Source organism: Thamnophis sirtalis, unplaced genomic scaffold (genome assembly GCF_051295495.1).
Source record: "Thamnophis sirtalis isolate CommonGarterSnake01/CBP01778 unplaced genomic scaffold, rThaSir2_p1.2 scaffold_5, whole genome shotgun sequence".
NCBI lineage: Eukaryota > Metazoa > Chordata > Lepidosauria > Squamata > Natricidae > Thamnophis > Thamnophis sirtalis.
Genome location: NW_028261385.1, coordinates 12,631,769 through 12,652,172, shown reverse-complemented (window position 1 = coordinate 12,652,172; position 20,404 = coordinate 12,631,769). Strand labels below are relative to the sequence as shown.

General features: G+C 44.2%; 1 protein-coding gene across 1 annotated transcript; it reads right to left on the bottom strand.

Moving 5' to 3' along the window:
- Positions 1–221: 221 nt before the first annotated feature.
- Positions 222–20,109, bottom strand: SKA1 (spindle and kinetochore associated complex subunit 1). The gene is made up of 7 exons (XM_087717068.1): positions 19,940–20,109; positions 19,080–19,181; positions 17,869–17,993; positions 14,542–14,633; positions 10,516–10,653; positions 4,979–5,148; positions 222–370 (listed from the first exon to the last, which is right to left on the bottom strand). The coding sequence occupies exons 1-7, from the start codon at positions 19,983–19,985 to the stop codon at positions 222–224; spliced, it is 822 nt and encodes a 273-aa protein (XP_087573194.1). The 5' UTR covers positions 19,986–20,109.
- Between the last annotated feature and the right edge of the window lie 295 nt (positions 20,110–20,404).

The window sequence follows — 20,404 nt, the reverse complement described above, 5'->3', positions numbered from 1 at the left end:
GGAATGAGATGGCAGGAAAAGCTGTGATATGGGTTCCGCTGCCTTCATCACGGCAAAAAAGCTAAAAAAAAATCTTTGCCCCACCACAAACATCTTACTAATGCCAACAAAAACCCATCTTTCTTAATAATATTGGCAGGAAGGAAGCAGAAAAGAAAGCAGTATTGTCCGGGGGGGGGGGGGGGAGTCACTAAAAGCTCTACAATGGTGACCAATAATTTTTAGCAGATGGCGTAGCGGACGAGTCGGCCTCCTCGGATTTCCCGCACGCGGTGGCAATGTCGCAAGATTGTCAGGATACTGTGAAAACGTTTGTCAGCCTTCAGCTGGGTGAACTGTTCAATATCAGCCTCCACAATAAAATATTCACCTGGGGAGACACAAGGTTTCATTTGGGGTCAAAAGCAGCCTGAAAGCATCTGGAGGTCCTGTGTTGGCCACAAGTATCTACCACAATTGCATTAGGAGCCGTGGTGGTATAGTGGTTGGAAGGCTAACTCTGCCCACAGCCAGCAGTTCAATCCTGATCGGCTCAAGGTCGACTCGGTCTTCCATCCTGCCGAGGTTGGTAAAATACAACACAATACATTAGCAGAGTTGGAAGGGACCTTGGAGGTCTTCTAGTCCAACCCCCTGCCTAGGCAGAAAACCCTATACCAGTGATGGGCAACCTTTTTGGCGTGGTGTGTCAAAAATCGGCAAAAAATCGAGCATAACTCGCATTGTGTGTCACTTCGACAAAAACATAATTTTGCGCAATTTATAGTTGCTGCTAATGGCGCTCACAGTTCCCGTTGGCACTCCGCTGTTCCCTGCTGTGGTGCGGTCGTAACCGACAGTCCCAGGAGTAGACTCTCTGTGCCGGCCTGACTGGAGAGAGGTGCGCACTGTTCCCGCGCTCCTCTCCTGCGGGTCCCCCCTCGCCGCGCTGATGACGTGTGTGCGCACGGCACGCACGCCTTACCAGCAGCCCCTGCGCTCAGAAAGGGGCGGCGGCGATACAGTAAGTGAGTGTGGGCGGGGGAGATCACACATCCCGCCTCCCCCCCCCCCGTTCCTCCAGCACAGATTCTTTCATCCTCGGCGGCCGTGCAGGAGCCGAGGATGAATCGCATGAAATCCTGTGCGTGTCACCCCAAATGGCTACGCGTGTCAGCACTGACACGCGTGTCATAGGTTCGCCATCACTGCCCTATACGGTTCCAGACAAATGGCTATCCCACATCTTCTTAAAGACTTCCAGTGTTGGAGCATTCACAACTTCGGGAGGCAGGTTGTTCCACTGATTAATCGTTCTACCTGTCAGGAAATTTCTCCTCAGTTCTAAGTTGCTTCTCTGCTTGATTAGTTTCCACCCATTGCTTCTTGTCCTACTCTCAGGTGCCTTGGAGAATAGTTGGACTCCCTCTTCTTTGTGGCAACCCCTGAGATATTGGAACACTGATATCATGTCTCCCCTAGTCCTTCTTTTCATCAAACTAGACATACCCAGTTCCTGCAACCGTTCTTCATATTTTTTAGCCTCCAGTCCCCTAATCCTCTTTGTTGCTCTTCTCTGCACTCTTTCTAGAGTCTCCACATCTTTTCTACATTGTGGCAACCAAAACTGAATGCAGTTCTTCATGTTTTAATCTCCAGTCCCCTAATCATCTTTGTTGCTCTTCTCTGCACTCTTTCTAGAGTCTCCACATCTTTTCTACATCATGGTGAACAAAACTAGATGCAGAATTCCAAGTGTGGCCTTACCAAGGCATTATAAAGTGGTATTAACACTTCACGTGATCTTGAGTCTATCCCTCTGTTTATGTAGCCTAGAACTATGTTGGCTTTTTTGGCAGCTGCTGCACACGGCTGGCTCCTGTTTAAATGGTTGTAGGACTCCAAGATCCCTCTCACAGTTACTACTATTGAGCAAGATACCACATATACCGTACCTGTGCATTTCGTTTTTCTTGCCTAAATGTAGAACCTTACTCTTTTCACCATTGAATTTCATTTTATTAGATAGTGCCCAATGTTCAAGTTTGTCAAGATCCTTCTGTATCTTAAGCCTGTCTTCTGGAGTGTTGGCTATTCCTGCCAGCTTGGTGTCATCTACAAATTTGATGAGTTCCCCATTTATTCCCTCTTCCAAATGATTGATAAAGATGTTGAAGAGTACTGGGCCTAAAATGGGGACCCAAATTGTTGGGGGCAATAGGCTGACTCTGTAAACTGTTTAGAGGGGACTATAAAGCACTATGAAGCGGTAGGTACTGTATTTTTCGGAGTATAAGAAGCACCGGAGTATAAGACGCACAAGATTTTGAAAAGGTAAATTAAAAAAAAGTTTTTGCACTCTATAGCAATAGCAATTAGACTTATATACCGCTTCATGGGGCTTTCAGCCCTCTCTAAGCGGTTTACAGAGTCAGCATATCGCCCCCACAGTCTGGGTCCTCATTTCACCCACCTCGGAAGGATGGAAGGCTGAGTCAACCCTGAGCCGGTGAGATTTGAACCGCCGAACTGCAGCTAACAGTCAGCTGAAGTGGCTGCAGTAATGCTGCTCTAACCACTGCGCCACCTCGGCTCTTCAGACCTCCCTCTACGCACCTCACTTTTTCCGAAAAACTGGGCATGCAGCAAGTTTGAGAGGCCTGCAAAGTGCTCCTGGGGCTGTGGGGAGGGGCAAAAACGAGCAAAAAATGCTCCGTTTTTTGCAAAAACAGGGCTTTTTTTTGCCAAAAAAGGGCATACATAGCCTTTAGGAGGCTTCGTTTTTGCCCTCCCCAGCCCCCGGGAGCACTTTGCAGGCCTCCCAAACCCTCTGCATGTCCATTTTTGTGAAGGGGTTGGGATTTGGGAGGCCAAAAATGCTGTATTCAGTAGATTAGACGCAGCCAGATTTTCACCCTCTTTTTGGGGAGGGAAGGTGCATCTTATACTCTGAAAAATATGGTAAGTCTGAGAGTGCTATTGCTATACTCTCTTTGGCCATCTAAAGAATCTCGGATCTTAGCTTGTTAAGGAGCTAAAAATTGTGGGCGATCCCAGGCTCTTCCACACCATGATGCAATACAAATAGCAATAGCAGTTGGACTTATATACCGCTTCAGAGGGCTTTCAGCCCTCTCTCAGCGGTTTACAGAGTCAGCATATTGCCCCCAACAATCCGGGTCCTCATTTTACCCACCTCGGAAGGATGGAAGGCTGAGTCAACCCTGAGCCGGTGAGATTTGAACAGCCGAACTGCAGTCAACTGAAGTAGCCTGCAGTGCTGCATTTAACCACTGCACCACCTCGGTTGAGCACTTACTCGGTTTCAGAAAATAACATATAGATTTTCCTTCAGCGTAACATAGAAACACAATAATTTTCATCTTGTATTGGAATGGTGGTGCAGACTCTAATCAATTGTTCTTTGGTTACACAATGAAGTTTCCCGAGCTTAAAAGAACTTTTTCCCAGCAGATACAGGACTGACAAAAAACAATGATGCCTTCTTCCTAGGATGTCAGGCTAAGGGGTAAATCATTGTCCTTAGCTGCCTCTTTCTCTTTTCCAATTAAGCAGAAACACAATGGAAGATCAAATCAATGGAAGGCTGCATCTTGATCTTCTAAGACTGTCACGGCGAAACTATGGCAGGCGTGTCACAGGTGGCACGTGGAGCCATCGCCCAGGGCAGTCCCACTGCGCATGCGTGGGCGCTTCCCACGGGCCAGCTGATTCTCGGGTCTCTGCTGGGAGAAAGCGCGCATATGCACTGGGGTGGTGGGGTCGTGCGTGCAAGCATGAAGCGATGCAGCGCATCCCCAAATTCCGTTTTTGGTCCCAGGAGGCTTCAGGGAGGCCTGCTAGAACCAAAACGGGTCATGTGCGCATGCACAGAGGGCAGGGGAGCGCTGGGGGTCTTGGATTATCGGTGTTGGCACATGAATGCATGCTATCGCCCGCCTGTGCACACTTTGGGCACCCCAGGGAAAAAAGGTTCTCCATCACTGTTCTAAGATAAGAGGAGAGTGAAGGAAAGACCTCTACGGAAGGTGCAAAGCATGTAGAATACCATACTGCCTAATATCAAGCTAGACCATTGGTCCAACTACCACTATGATCTACCGGGGTTCCACCACAAAACCGCGTTCGACTAAAGGGCGCTCGACGAAACCGCATAGCTGACGTCATCACAGCGCGACAACAGCGCGGAGAAAAAAGCACGCTGTAAACACTAAACCTAAAATTAACACCTAAACCTAACCCCCTTAAACCTAATCCTAAACCTAACCCTTAACCTAACCCTAAACCTAATCCTAACCCTTAATCTAACCCTAAACCTAACCCTAACCCTTAACCTAACCCTAAACCTAACCCTTACCTTAACTTGAATTGGCTTGCTTTCAAAGCGCTATTTAAAGCACCCTTCTTTCTCCGCGCTTGCTGTTGTCGCCCTGTTGATGACGTCAGCGACGCGGTTTAATCGGGCGCGCTTTAGTCGAGCGCGGTTTTGTCGTGCCACGATCTACCGGGACCTTCCCAACTGGATCCCAATAAGCAGAGTCAATAAGACGGCCCTATTCACTGCACGATTCACTTAACAACTGCAGCGATTCATTAACTCTGCCCCCCCAAAAGGTCATAAAATCAGGCACAACTCACTTGTTAACCACCTTGCTCTGCGATGGAAATTCTGCCAACTATGGTCATAAGTCAAGGACTACCTATACTAGTTTACGGAAGGCTGCTAGGTAGCCTCTTCCCATAGCATTTAGAGCAGCGGCCCCCAACCTTTTGGGCATCAGGGACTGGTTCCACGGAGAGAGAATTTCCCGTGGACCGGAGGGCACCTGGTTTCTCGTGCTACCTGCATCCCGTAGATGGGGGGTTTCATTTGCTTGTGCGGCCTGGTTTCCGACATGCCGCAGACCGGGGCTGGTCCACCGACTGGGGGGGTTGGGGACCCCCGATTTAGAGAGGTGCACTTCGCTTAACAACTTACCTTTGGTGTCTTTGGTTTCTTCTTCCTGGAATCGGAAGTAGAGGTTCCTGGTTGGGTTCCCCATGGTTTTAAGAGGCTGGCGCATGATGCTGTATTTGCTAGCCACAGCTTTGTTGATCTCCGCAATGACCGCGTTCACTTGGCTGTATGTCAGGCGGCCTTTCATGTACCTTCAAGGGAGAAGAAACAAACTTGGCGTAAGTACGGCTGAAAGCGTGTTTTTCCAAAGCATGGATGTAATATGAGTGTCAAGAGCTCCAAATGGCATCCAAAAGTAAAGCAGAGTCCAAGGCACTCCTTCCATCTTCTCAACCTCCCTTCTCTACCTTCTTCCTTCCTCCTCTCCTTCCTTCTTTCTTCTTCCCCTCTTTCCCACCCTCTCTCCTACTCTTAATTTCCCCACCCTTACTTTCTCTTTACGCTTTTTTCTTTTCCCTCCTCATCCGCCCCTCCTTTCCATTGTTGCCCTTGCTTATTTACTTTCTCTGAACTTTATCTTTTCATATAAATAATCTTATAATATAATACAATACCAGAGTTGGAAGGGACCTTGGAGGTCTTCTAGTTCAACCCCCTGCCTAGGCAGGAAACCCTATACCGTTTCAGACAAATGGCTATCCAACATCTTCTTAAAGACTTCCAGTGTTGGGGCATTCACAACTTCTGGAGGCCAATTGTTCCACTGATTAATTGTTTTGTCAGGAAATAACTCTTTGGTTCAAAGTTGCTTCTCTCCTTGATTAGTTTCCACCCATTGCTTCTTGTTCTACCCTCAGGTGCCCTGGAGAATAATTTGACTCCCTCCTCTTTGAGGCAACCCCTGAGATATTGGAACACTGCTATCATGTCTCCCCTAGTCCTTCTTTGCATTATGCCAGACATACCCAGTTCCTGCAACCGTTCCTCATGTTTTAGTCTCCAGTCCCCTAATCCTCTTTGTTGCTCTTCTCTGCACTCTTTCTAGCGTCTCCACATCTTTTCTACATCATGGCAACCAAAACTGGATGCAGAATTCCAAGTGTGGCCTTACCAAGGCATTATAAAGTGGTATTAACACGTCACCTGATCTTGATTCTATCCCTCTGTTTATGCAGCCTAGAACTGTGTTGGCTTTTTTGGCAGCTGCTGCACACAGCTGGCTCATATTTAAGTGGTTGTGTCAGGCCTGCAGTTATATCCCTTTTAGGATCTTTGGCCTGCCACACTCTCTTATTTCATTATGCTGTTTCATTAGTGTAGTAGTTGGGAGCGGGGAATGGAAGAGTACAATGGTGGAATCTGTTGTTGTCATTCTTTTGTAGAAGCCCAAGGTCATCTTTTGTCTCCGCACCTCTGCTCCTGACCGCAACCAGCTGGGTGGAGATGCCAGCATGGAAGAAGAAGATTGGATCCATCCATGTGATGGATTTGTGGGTGTGGGGACAAGATCATGAACTTTCAACTGGGTGGGAATCCGATGTAACTTCCAGAATTGGGATTCCACAGATGTGCTAAGATGTCTGATTTATTAAATTGGAACTTTAAGGATCATTTTGCCTTGTACTCTGATTTAATTCTACATGATACTTGGAATGCTGACTCTACTAGGACGCCAAGATCCCTTTCACAGTTACTACTGTTGAGCAAGGTACCACCTATACTGTATCTGTGCATTTCGTTTTTCTTGCCTAAAATCTTCTGTTTACATTTTATTTCTAATACTAGTTCCACTTATATCATTCCTCACGGTCCTTCACTGTTCCAAGATCAGCCCTGTGGGCCAGATCTAAACACCCCGCAGGCCAGATTGGGACCACAGGCCTTAAGTTTGACACTGCTGGTCTACGTGAAGTTCTGGACAAGCATAAATCAAGCTTTGTACTATCTTTGAACATCTCAGTGGAGCCCAGAATAGGGCCTTGTGAGACGCCAATCGAGCCATTAAGGATCACTCATCGAATCTGGCTTTTGAGTCACGGCTGAGTCACCCGCTGTATTATCTTTTGGCCCACATGACATTTTGAGGCATATTTGAGAAGAGTGTTATTGATTTGGCTGCTTTCTCGGCTTATTGTCACCTCCCTCCAAAAAACTGACCAAGGATCCGATTGCTTGGCTGAATCATCGAGCAACAACACACAACTTAATCACACACGGCTAAATATATCAGCTACTCTGTGGGCGTTTATATTTTAAAGAAGCCACAAAATGTATCACTTGGACTCAAGATCATCAGTTGGACTAGTCCAGGGGTCGGCAAACTTAAACACTCAAAGAGCCATTTGGACCCGTTTCCCACAGAAAACAAAACACCGGGAGCCACAAAGGTCCTAACCGGAAGCCCCCCGTTCAATTCTGGAGCTGAAGGGAAGTTCAGTTCCCCCACCATAGAGTCTCCTCCTAGCGCGGCGTACTTTTTCCCCTACCTGTCATAACCGAAAGCCGTAACAATTTGGTGCACTGTGCTTCTCCCCACCACCACCACCGGAAGCTCCTCTCAAAATTGTGGCACTGAAAGGTGATGGAGCCACAGCAGAGGGAGGAAAGAGCCACATGCGGCTCCAGAGCCGCAGTTTGCTGATCCCTGGACTAGGATAGTGATGGCCAATTATTTTGGCACCTGAAAAACAGCCCGCTTTTGGGGCGTTTGTTGCCACTCCGGCTCATGCGCGCGCCATAAACTAGACGAGCAGCTGGCAACGGTGCACGTGCCCACAGAGAGGGCTCTGTGTGCAAACCCTGGCACGCATGCCATAGGTTCGCCCTCACGGGACTAGGAAAAGGACATAAGAATGGCACCTTTGTTTTCAATGTGTAACAATTGCACATTAACCATAGACTTTTCCTCATTTTTACATTTATGGGTATAGAGGAAAAGAAAATCAGAAAGAATGATGCATTATGCAACCCCAAAGCAACCTCATACATGTTGTACCTCAGCACCCATAATTCCCTAACCACTATTAATTGATCAGACTTCTCCCCCCCACCTTTATTACAGGACAACTTATAAGAGCATCTGTTTAGTGACTGTTCATAATGATAATGTTATTGAAAAAAGTACTGTATTTTTCAGAGTATAAGATGGACCTTTTTTGAAAAACGGCTGTTTTGGGGAGGTCTGTATAGTGCAAAAACATTTTTTTTAAAAAAATTGCCTCTTCAAAATCTTGGTGAGTCTTATACTCTGAAAAATACGTTAACTTATGACCATTGCAGCATCCCCATAGTCACGTGATCGAAATTCAGACCCTTGGCAACTGTGGCCATGTGATCCGAGGTGGCGCAGTGGTTAAATGCAGCACTGCAGGCTACTTCAGCTGACTGCAGTTCTGCAGTTCAGCTGTTCAAATCTCACCGGCTCAGGGTTGACTCAGCCTTCCATCCTTCCGAGGTGGGTAAAATGAGGACCCGGATTGTTGTTGGGGGTAATATGCTGTCTCTGTAAACCACTTAGAGAGGGCTGAAAGCCCTATGAAGCGGTATATAAGTCTAACTGCTATTGCTATTGCTATCACCTTTTGTGACTTTCTGACAAGCAAAGTCAATGGGGAAGCCAGTTTCTCTTAATTACCATGTTACTAACTTAACTGCAGAGATTCACTTAAGAAGTGTGGCAAGAAAGATTGTAAGATGGGGCAAAACTCTCTTAACAATACTCAGGCTTAGCAATGGAAACATTGGACTCAATTACGGTCGTAAGTCAAGGGCTATCTGGAGTTTATAAATAACTTAAGGCGGTGAACATATGTAATACTCCTCCTTCTTCCTCTTTTTCCCCACAACAACTCTGTGAGGTAGGTTCAGCCGAGAGATATTGTCTGGCCCAAAATCACCCAGATGGCTTTCATGCTTAAGGCAGTACTAGTCTCCTGGTGATTGGCCCAAAGTCACTCACATGGCTTTCATGCTTAAGGCGGTACTAGAACTCAGTCTCCTGCTGATTGACCTAAAGTCACCCAGATGGCTTTTATACCTAAGGTGCAGTGGTGGGTTTCAAAAATTGTTCGAACCTACTCTGTGGGTGTGGTCTCCTTTGTGGGAGTGGCTTGCTGCCCATGTGACTGGATGGGAGTGGCTTGCCTCCCATGTGACCGGATATGAAGATGCCGATGACACTTGTCAGAACCACCTTAAATTACCTCACGCACAGCACTGGCATGCATGAGAAGATGATGTAAACTTGTTTTTTGGTTTGCATCTTTGGTTTGCGTTAAAACAACTTCGACACATGCCATTATGTTCTGATTGCGCCACAAACGCAGTAGTCATCCTTACCTTTCACAGAGGCACTGAGTTTTATAAATATGAGCATGATAGTATAGAATAATCATATCCAAGGACCAGTGGTGGGTTTCAAAAAAAACTTGAAACCTCTTCTGTAGGTGCGGCCTGCTTTCCGGGTCCACTGGTGGAACCTCTTCTAGCTGGTTCGGTAGATTTGACGAACCGGTTCTACCGAATAGGTGCGAACTGGTAGGAACCCACCTCTGCTAAGGTGGTATTAGAACTCACAGTCACCTGGTGATTGGCCCAAAGTCACTCCGATGGCTTTCATACCTAAGGTGGTGCTAGAACTCAGTCACCTGGTGATTGACCCAAAGCCACCTAGATGGCTTTCAGGCCTAAGGCGGTACTAGAACTCACAGTCTCCTGGTGATTGACCCAGATGGCTTTCATGCCTAAGGCGGTACTAGAACTCACAGTCTCCTGGTGATTGACCCAAAGCCACCTAGATGGCTTTCATGCCTAAGGCGGTACTAGAACTCAGTCTCCTGGTGATTGACCTAAAGTCACCCAGATGGCTTTCATACCTAAGGCGGTACTAGAACTCACAATCTCCTGGTGATTGACCCAAAATCACTCAGATGGCTTTCATGCCTAACGTGGTACTAGAACTCACAGTCTCCTGGTGATTGACCCAAAGCCACCTAGATGGCTTTCAGGCCTAAGGCGGTACTAGAACTCACAGTCTCCTGGTGATTGACCCAGATGGCTTTCATGCCTAAGGCGGTACTAGAACTCACAGTCTCCTGGTGATTGACCCAAAGCCACCTAGATGGCTTTCATGCCTAAGGCGGTACTAGAACTCACAGTCTCCTGGTGATTGACCCAAAGCCACCTAGATGGCTTTCAGGCCTAAGGCGGTACTAGAACTCACAGTCTCCTGGTGATTGACCTAAAGTCACCCAGATGGCTTTCATACCTAAGGCGGTACTAGAACTCACAATCTCCTGGTGATTGACCCAAAATCACTCAGATGGCTTTCATGCCTAACGTGGTACTAGAACTCACAGTCTCCTGGTGATTGACCCAAAGCCACCTAGATGGCTTTCAGGCCTAAGGCGGTACTAGAACTCACAGTCTCCTGGTGATTGACCCAGATGGCTTTCATGCCTAAGGCGGTACTAGAACTCACAATCTCCTGGTGATTGACCCAAAGCCACCTAGATGGCTTTCAGGCCTATGGTCCTGTACTGGCTGGTCATTATGATTGTTTAGATTCAAGAAAATAATAGCAAACACCAGATTAACTTTCCTGTTTGCAGTTTACTCACGCGGGAATGTTCTCAAACTCCTCGGCTGTTATGAAAGGTGCTTCTCTGATGCACTTGGAGATTTTGGCTGACTTCTTTGCAGGTTTATTCTCCTCAGTTTTGCACGGTTCCTTCGCCTTTAAAGTTACGCCTATCGAACTGCAATGCACAACAAAGAGAGTCCATCAAAAGCTGATCATGCCAGTAATTATAAATACACTTACCGTATTTTTCAGAGTATAAGACGCAAATCCCCCCCAAAGAGGGTGAAAATTTGGGTGCGTCTTATACACTGAATGTAGCCCCACCCACCCACCCACCATCCCCCACCCTTTGGCCTCTGCCTCCCAACAATTTACCTCCTTGCAGCAAAAGGGGAAAATGGGGCTATAGCAAAGGCTATAGCAATCCCTGCAACCTGAAACAGCTGATGATCGGGAGACACGCTTAAAGTCAAAGTGAAACTTGCTGTTTGCTCCACAAGGCAAATTGCTGGGAGGCAGAAGCAGATTTTTTTTTCTTGTGCTAATCAGGCTGTTTGCTGCAAGAAGGTAAGTCAATAACTATAAAGGCCTATAGAATGTTCAAATTATTAGACTTATTTTTTAAAGGCTGCTTTATTATTGTTCTAGACAGCTTAACAAAATGAAGAAGCTTTTTAAAATCAATGCTTGATCTGAAGAGGCCCCGTGCTACTGTATCTTCTTTTAAATTGCAGAGAATCACTATACTTCCAGAAAGCTCATCAATTTTAACAGCATCTGTACAAGTATAGTCTGAAATGTACCACTACGAACAGTGTATATTGTCTGTACTGTTTGCTGTTTGTTGCAAGGAGGCAAATTGCTGGGAGGCAGAAGCAGATTTCCCCCTTGTTTTCCTCCCCAAAAGCTAGGTTCGTCTTATACTTCAGAGCATCTTATACTCTGAAAAATAGGGTAATTCCATCAACTTTGGTATTAGCCGCAAGGAAGACAATACAATTTTCTTTGATTTCGCTGCATTTTCAGGGCAGAGACCGGAATTTTTGCAAAAAGGCCAAGAAAAAGAAAATGCTCCGGAATTTTTGCAAAAAGGCCAAGAAAAAGAAAATGCTCAAGTGATAATTGTCCAAGAAATATTAATCAACAAAAGAATAGGCTTATTTGATAAGTTCGCAAATGATATAAAACCTTAAGTTTACTTCACACTTTATGACCTCGTCACAGTTGCTAAGTGAGTCACTGCACTTGTTAAATTACTGAACTGAGTAACAGATTTGATTAGCAATAGCAATAGCAGTTAGACCTATATATCGCTTCATAGGGCTTTCAGCCCTCTCTAAGCGGTTTACAGAGTCAGCATATTGCCCCCACCGTCTGGGTCCTCATTTCACCCACCTCGGAAGGATGGAAGGCTGAGTCGACCTTGAGCCGGTGAGATTAGAACCGCTGAACTGCAGATAACAGTCAGCTGAAGTGGCCTGCAGTACTGCACCCTAACCACTGCGCCACCCCGGCTCTTAGATGCCTTCTAAAGCATGGGTGTCAAACTCAAGGCCCGGGGGCCGGATGCTTAGATCTGGAAATAACGAAGAACAAGCCCACTGTGCCTCTGCTAGAGAATACGGAGCTCATGAGGACTGTGCACGGCCCACCCGAGCTCCGTTTTCGCTGGCGGAGGGTTTTCAGGAGGTCATCCCAGCCGAAAACGGAGCTTGTGGGGGCGGAGTGTGGCCACCCCGAGCTGTTTTCGTTGGCAGAGGGTTGCAGGAGGCCGTCACAGCCAAAAACAGAGTTTGTGAGCCCGTTTTGGCTGAGAGAGCATGCGGGGCACCACGGGTGCCCCTCCAAGTGATGTCATGCTGGCCACACCCACCCTGGCCACGCCCCCAAGAGGTCAAACACAACCCTGATGCGGCCCTCGGTGAAATTGAGTTTGTCCCCAAAGAAAGAAAAATTAAACAATAAAGATGGAGATAGTGGGGAAAGATTGGAAGAAAACCTGGGGAAAGCTACCGGAACAATAAAATTAAAAGGGAGAAAAAAGAATGGGAAGAAAAAAATATAGGAATTATAAAAACAAGAAGAAAAAGCTAGATGAATGGGTGGAGAGAAGGGAACATAAAAGAAGTAAAATTTCTGAGAGACCAAGAGAAAGTGGCTAGAAAAGGGAGAAGGGAAAGAAAGACCTACTGGTTATTCTACTAGTAAATGTATTAATATTGTTAATGGTGTGGAGCTAATTCTGATGTCAGGGAGCTATATTAATATTATTAATTGTGGATAAATAAGTGAAATGATTATTATATAAAAATTGACTGAGGATATATGCTATCTATAGTAAAATAGAATAACAGATGGAAATGAAATGGTAAAATTGGTTAATTTGGGAGGCAATGATGATACTGTTTATGTATTAATTAAATTTAAGATGAGGATATAGAAATGAAATAACATGGCTGAAATTGGAAATATGATATAAAATGAACTATGTATTTGAGAAGATGTTAAATGGGAAAGCCCAGGCAACACTGTTTATGAAAGAATTTAAAATTTGCAACAAAAAACAAAAAGTTATTTGATAAAAAAAATGAAATTGAGTTTGACACCCCTGTTCTAAAGCCTCTTCCACTATATCTTTTGTAAGTGTTTTTCTGGTGATACCAGTCTATTGGGGCAACCTGGTCTACCCAAATATGGGATGGAACTTACTGGTTCCACTTTCTATATATCTTTTTCTAAGTATACATGGTCCAGCATGTTAGAGCCATTTTGGTCTAGTGGTTAAAGCATCAGGCTAGAAAGCAAGAAACCCTGAATTCAAGACCCATCGTAGCCATGTCAGCCATCAGGGTGACTTTGGGCTAGTCACATGTCTCAGCCCAACACACCTCACAAGGTTTAATTATTTATAAAATGTCCTGCCCATCCGTCTTGCCACTGAATAATGGGGTTCTTGTTGTGGGAAAAAATAGGAGGAGGAAGATGTGTTGGATATGTTCGCTACCCTGAGTTATTTGTAAAAATAATAAAGGCGGGTTACAAATAAATAAATAAATGTGGCATCAAATCGCAACCAAGCAGATGCGTTGAGGAAGCTGGCAGCAGAAACAGGATTGTAATTCAGGAATTACTGTTGCATTGATACTGCATATAATTGTTCAGTCCGATTGTAAAAAGGTGCAAAGCACTGGCTATTTCTTCATAGTACTTATATCTCATTTGCACCTTGGTAACCAAAGCTGTGAAAGTTGGACCGTAAGACAGGCTGAGCGCCAAAGAATGGAGGCCTTTGAACTGGAAAAGACTCCTGCAAGTCCCTTGGACTGCAAAATGATCAAACCGGTCAGTCCTAGAGGAGATCAACCCTGACTGCTCTTTAGAAGGCCAGATCCTGAAGTGAAACTCAAATGGCCACCTAATGAGAAGGAAGGACTCACTAGAGAAGAGACTCATACTGGGAGACTCATACTGGGAAAGATTGAGGGCAAAAGGAGAAGGAGGGGACGACAGAGAATGAGGGGGCTGGATGGAGTCACTGAATTAGGATTAGGATTAATTTCATTTATATGCCGCTCTTTTCCCCGAGGGGGACTCAGGGCGGCTCACAACTCAGTCAGGGAAAGGAGGTACAAACAGGGGATAAAAAGACAAACAAACAATACACAATTTAAAAACACACAACAACCATACCATTCGAGAAGGGGGGCAGAAGCTCTTTAGCCCCAGGCCTGTCGGAATAGCCAGGTTTTAAGGGCTTTGCGGAAGGCCTGGAGGGTGGTGAGGGTTCGAATCTCCACGGAGAGTTCGTTCCAGAGGGTCGGAGCAGCCACAGAGAAGGCTCTCCTCCGGGTAGTCGCCAGTCGGCATTGGCCGGCGGATGGAATTCAGAGGAGGCCTAATCTGTGGGATCCGATCGGTCTATTGGCAGTCGTTGTGAGCTTAAATGGACTCCAGAGGATGGTAGAGGACAGGAAGGCCTGGAGGAACGTTGTCCATGGGGTTGCGATGGGACGGACACGATTTCGCAACTAACAACAACCAAAGAGATTGACAGGAAACAGACCTGCCTTGGGTAGCTTGGGGAAGGTAAATTGGCACGTTTTCTTCCAGATGCTGGGCTTCCAGATAGTCCCTCTCCACCGACTCTTGCAGATCCTGTAATTAGACATATCAGTGCACAAGACGGGATTAGTAGGTACTGATGGTCCTTTGGAATACGGAGGAAACCAGCCAGTTTCTCATTCGCGAGATGCCATTTCAGAAATGATTACGCTAAATTTACTTAGGAGGTCTCATACAGTATGTATGTATAGAAAGAAATGAAGAGCACTCTAGGAATAATAAAAGCAAAATGATACGGGGAAAACATCCAGTTTTCAAAACATTATAAATAATGACTATTTTCACATCACAATACCATGACAGAATTCTTTCGATGCCTAATGAAAATACTTTAAATATATTGGTATACAAATTCCAACCCATCTTACATTAATCCATGAATTTGGATGCTTCTGTTGATTACTAGGTAATGTGCAAAATTTATTTTAGTTCACTCTGAGGTAAGTTAAACTAAGTTGCATATGTTATTTACTTTTCACATATTTACTAGATTTATATCCCATCTTTCAGAAACACAAGATAGCTTATGCAGGGAACTCCACTCCGTTGCCACAAGAAGTAGGTTTTAGTAAGTTGTACCACACACTACATACATGTACTACATACAACAAACAATTCCCCAAGCACAAATTTCTGTACCTAAGATTTGATTTGATTTTACTTTACTTGTATGCCGCCCTTTTCCCTGAGGGGACTCAGGGCGGCTCACAATTCAGGGGGAGGGAAGGACAAACAAGTTACAAACATGAAGACAATACATCGTTAAAAAAGCGCAACAGTCATACTATTCGAGTGGGGTTGAAGTCTTTAGCCCCAGGCCTGTCGGGACAGCCGGTTTTAAGGGCTACGCGGAAGGTCTGGAGGGTGGTGAGGGTACGAATCTCCACGGGGAGTTCGTTCCAGAGGGTCGGAGCAGCCACCGAGAAGGCTCTCCTCCGGGTAGTTGCCAGTCGACATTGGCCGGCTGATGGAATTCGGAGGTGAAATATAGTGAAATATAGGCAGTCTTCAAGTTACGATCAGAACTGAGCCCAAAACGTATGTTGCTGAGTGAAACATTTGTTAAGTGAATTTTGCTCCACTTCACCACTTTTCTTGCTAGCGTTGTTAAGTGAATCATTGCATTTGTTAAGTTAGAAACACGATTGTTAAGGGAATCTGGCTTCCCCATTGACTTCGCTTGTCTGAAAGTCACAAATGACCCCAGGACACTGCAACCGTCAGAAATATGAGTCAGTTGCCGAGCATCTGATCCCGTGACCATGGGGGATGCTGCAATGGTTGTGTGAAAAATGGTCATAAGTTACTATTTCCAGTGCTGTTGTAACTTCGAACAGTCACTAAATGAACTGTTGTAAGTCTAGGACTACCTGTAGTTAGGATTAATTTGTAACTCTTGGTCCTCTGCAGTATAAGTATAAATCTTTATTACAGTCAAAGACCAGCAATACACATTACTTTTTTTTACAATATGTTAAAAAAAGTACTGATATTAAAATATAATTTAAAAGTATTGACGTTAAAAGTGGATAATAACATACATGTTCTCAAATTGTTCGGGTCACTCCCTGGTTTACCTGGGTGCAAAGTCGATAAGTATGGGAGTAAATGCAATGGTCCAGAAATTGTTAGAGATATGTCCAAATAATTGGTACAAGATGACAACTATACTTCTGTAACCAATTTTTTTCTTGTGGACATTGCAGCAACACAGAACTTTGCCACTGCATACGTGGTAGCCAGGTTTAGATCCTGGAGGAGAAAGCCTAGATAAAAATTGACTGCCCTCCCTGGCAATCTCTCTAATAAGGGGAGAATACGTGCAGACCTACAAACTCTGTATAGCTCACAGTGTAATAGAACATGTGAGATATCGAGAGAGGGTGAAGGAGGAAGATGAGGTGTATAAGGAGGAGTGGTAAGGGGAGAGAGGAGAAGGAGAAAGGAAGGGGAAGTAGAGTAGGAAAGGAAGATGGAGGGAAGATAGGAAATAAGAGAGAGGTAGAAGAAAGAGGTGTATGGAGAGTAGAAGAGCTAATAATGGGTGTTAATCTTTTGGGGGCGTTGAGGACAAGAGAAATTGAAGTAATCATTATTTAATATTTTATGATACTGGCTATGTATAGTATACATGTGATTGTATGTTATGAAAATGGAAATAAAAATGTTTATACGAATATGTGAGATATCTTCCACTTCTCCTTTACCACATATACAAACCCATTCTGTTATTGTGTTTTCTTATACCTGCCCTGGTGGAGGTGCTGAAGGAAGGAAGATCAGGTCATTTAGATATCTTGCCGATTCCCACACACCCTGTTTGATTCCGTCCCGACTGTGGAGAAGCAACCTATTTAGTTCTTCTTGGAACTCCATGTCCTTCATTCTATTGATTACTATTTGCTTTGCTTGATCAAAGCCTAGAGACATTAAGAATACCAGTGAGAGCCCATAAGAGCCCAGCTTGTGATCAATTGCCTGTTTCCAGGGGAGGGGAAGTTGTCAGTCAACACTAGTGGGGACATCTTGGTCCTCTGCTGAAGACCAACAGGTGGTCCCTGGGGGGCTGCGATGTCGTCAAAGGGAGTTCAACAAGGCTTGAAGAAATGTTGATTTAAATCTTGAGTTTTGGGAGTATGTGGCCATGGTATTTAAAGAAGTCCGTGGTGAAGAAAAGGTTAAGAACCAGTGGTGAAATCTTTTTTTTTTTTGGCCACCGGTTCTGTGGGCGTGGCTGGGGGTGTGTGTCAAGTGACTGGCTGGGCGCAGCCAACTTTTTTTCACCTTTTAAAGCATTTTTTTCCTGTTTATTCACCTGAACCGACAGAGGTGGAAAAATGCATTAAAAAGCTGGGGGGAAAAAAGCTTCCGATGATTGCACGGATCAGCTGTAAGCCACACGATCGTTGGAAGCTCCCCCACCCACATTTTTTAAAGCAAATTTTTCTTGCCTATTCGCCCGAACCGGCAAGAAAAAAATGTTTTAAAAAGCCGGGAAAAAGCTTCTGATAATCGCATGGCTCAACAGCTACGCTGTGCAATCTTTTTTTTTTTTTTTTTTACTAACCAGTTCACAGAACCAATGACAATCATCCCTACCAGTTCGGCTGAGCCGGGCCGAACCAGGAGGATTTCACCCCTGTTAAGAACCATGGATGTAATATAGGCAAGAGGTACAACATTTGCTTCAGATGCTTAACACCTCTGAACAGGCCATCTTTATCTTAGAAGATGTGTTTTATTCTGAGGCACCAAATCTCGTTAGTACCTTGAGTTGCTTCTGCTGTCTCTTCTGATGATGATATTCCTCTTCCAATTTATTGAGGAGGCTATGTAAGAGAAACAATTCGTGGACTACTTTACTGAGCACTGTCTTCAAAGATGGATCTTGGTCTGCAAATAAAGAAGATTAATCAAAACATGGAAAAAGTGGAATGGAATGGAACAGAATAAGGGTTGGAAAAGACCTTGGAGGTCTTCTAGTCCAGCCCCCTGCTCAGGCAGGAAACCCTATAACTGTGATGGCAAACCTATGGCACACATTTCTGAACTTCCAGTTGGCCAGTTGGGCCTGTTTTTGGGGGCCCCCTCCAGGCTTCAGGAAAGCCTCTGGAGCCTGGGGAGAGTGAAAATTCCTCCGCTGCTTGTGGGTCACGCGTGCATGTGTGTGGGGTGTGTCTCTCTCTCATGCATGCGCAGGTGGGGTGTGTCTCATGCATGCACAAGTGGGTGGGCACTTAATAGCCCCAGTAGGACTGGACCAGCCTATCTACAAGACAAAAGATCTTCAGCTCCAGGATGATGGGATTAAGACATGGCCCTTCAGGACATAATAGGACCATTTATCAGTAGACACAGAGCTCACTACATTGCATAATCTCCTAAGGACATTGCATCAAGAGTCCAAGCTTCAACCAAACTTATCTCAGACAAATATGACCCCATATGGGCCCCTGGAGTCTGACAACAGCTAATAGAATAATCTGAAATCTTTCATTCTTTCTACAACTGTAGTTGGCTATCCTCCAAACTTACGTCAGACTTTCGCTGAAACTTTTACAATATGGGTTTTGATGCCTGCTTTATAGAATTAGCCAAAACATGAGCCAGCAATTGAGAGCCAGTTTAGTCTAGCGGTTAAGGCATCAGGCTGGAAAGCAAGAGATCCTGAGTTGAAGTCCCATTTTAGGCATGAAAGCCATCTGAATGACTTTAGGCTAATCACATGTCTCAGCCCAAGGCACCTCACAATAATTTATTTTGTTATAAAATTTATAAATCAGAAATTATTGTAGCATTAATTCTCCATATAATTTTTAGATCTGATTGTAAAACTCAATTGGCAGACACCACAACCTCTGATGCCAGTAAATTGCATACTTTTATGCCTTGTACAAAGGGAATGAAATAATCTGCAAGTATAATATTTATCAGAGTGCAAACACCAGATCTACCCTTAAAAAAATGAAAATTTCTTACCTATTTTTCTCAACTGTAGTGACTTTTTGATATTTGAGATCTTGGAGTTGAGATGAAAGCATAAGTCATTTAAGTTTGAAGAAATTGTATCCCATTTTCTTGCTTTAAGGAGGAAGAAATAAAAATTGATGAATGTTCAATTTTAAAGGTTACAATAGCTAATGTTTTTCTTACAAAGTAAAAATGTGTAAAACAAGTATTTTTATCCATTTGCAATAAATACAAAAATATTTACTATCATAGGTAGAAGGAACACATAGGCAGAAATTGGAAAAATATTATACATTAAAAATTATTAGTATTAAAATAAAAACATTATAATGACATTTTACACATTTTCACGCTTTTCTAAGGATACAAATATTTTTACAAATCTGCCTACAAATAGATAGCAGAAATACTTAATATAATAAGACCAATTCCAAAATAAAAATGAAAGCTTTCTTTAGTTGACAAGGAAGAACAATTGGGCTCTTTACTAACAATAAAGTAGCTATATTTTACTACAACTATTATTAAATAATTTCCCAAAAGAATCATGGCCAATTCCAAAAATGCTAAAAGGGAAATATGCACACACACATATAAATAATTCCATTTTATAAAAATAATGTGCTATAATAGCAATATAAAACGTAATGTAATAATTTTATAATAATGCAAAATATAACAATCATTAAATATTTAGCTATTTCAGTTAATATTCAGTTAATATTAAACTTTATTATAATTTTGGAGTTTGAAGTCTCCCAGAGTCACTGATTGAGATGGGCAGCTAGAGCAATGAATAAAATAAATAAAAATTAATATTATTTTAAACTGTGTTCGAAAGAAAGTTATAAAGAGCATCGTGATCTTACCGTCAGCATCACCGGGAGAATCAAATGCCGCCTCGTCCTCTTCCATATCCACGATCACCGTCTACACAAAACAAAAAACTTCCTTCCAGCGACGACACGCTCGCATTCAAACGACCCGCCCAAGCGGTTGAATATTTCAAATCGCGCGAGAACTCAAGTCATCTCGCCGCGGAAGTTCGCCTGCTCATTCCCAATCTCGGAGGGAGGGACTAGTTTAGCCAGATGAGAAATATAGAGCGGCACACAGTTCATCCATTTACAAATAGTGAGTTTAGCCATAGACGAGTAATACAGAGCGGCACACAAGTGTTGGGAGATAGAAATAGCAGAGTCGCGCAGCACCGTCAAAGTTGAGGGATGCGGGGGAGAATAGAATCTACCATTGGAGAGAAAAGGACTAAGAACTAAGTTTGAACTCCAGGGGATTTCATCTGAATTGACAGGCATAGTGGAACTTTATCAATA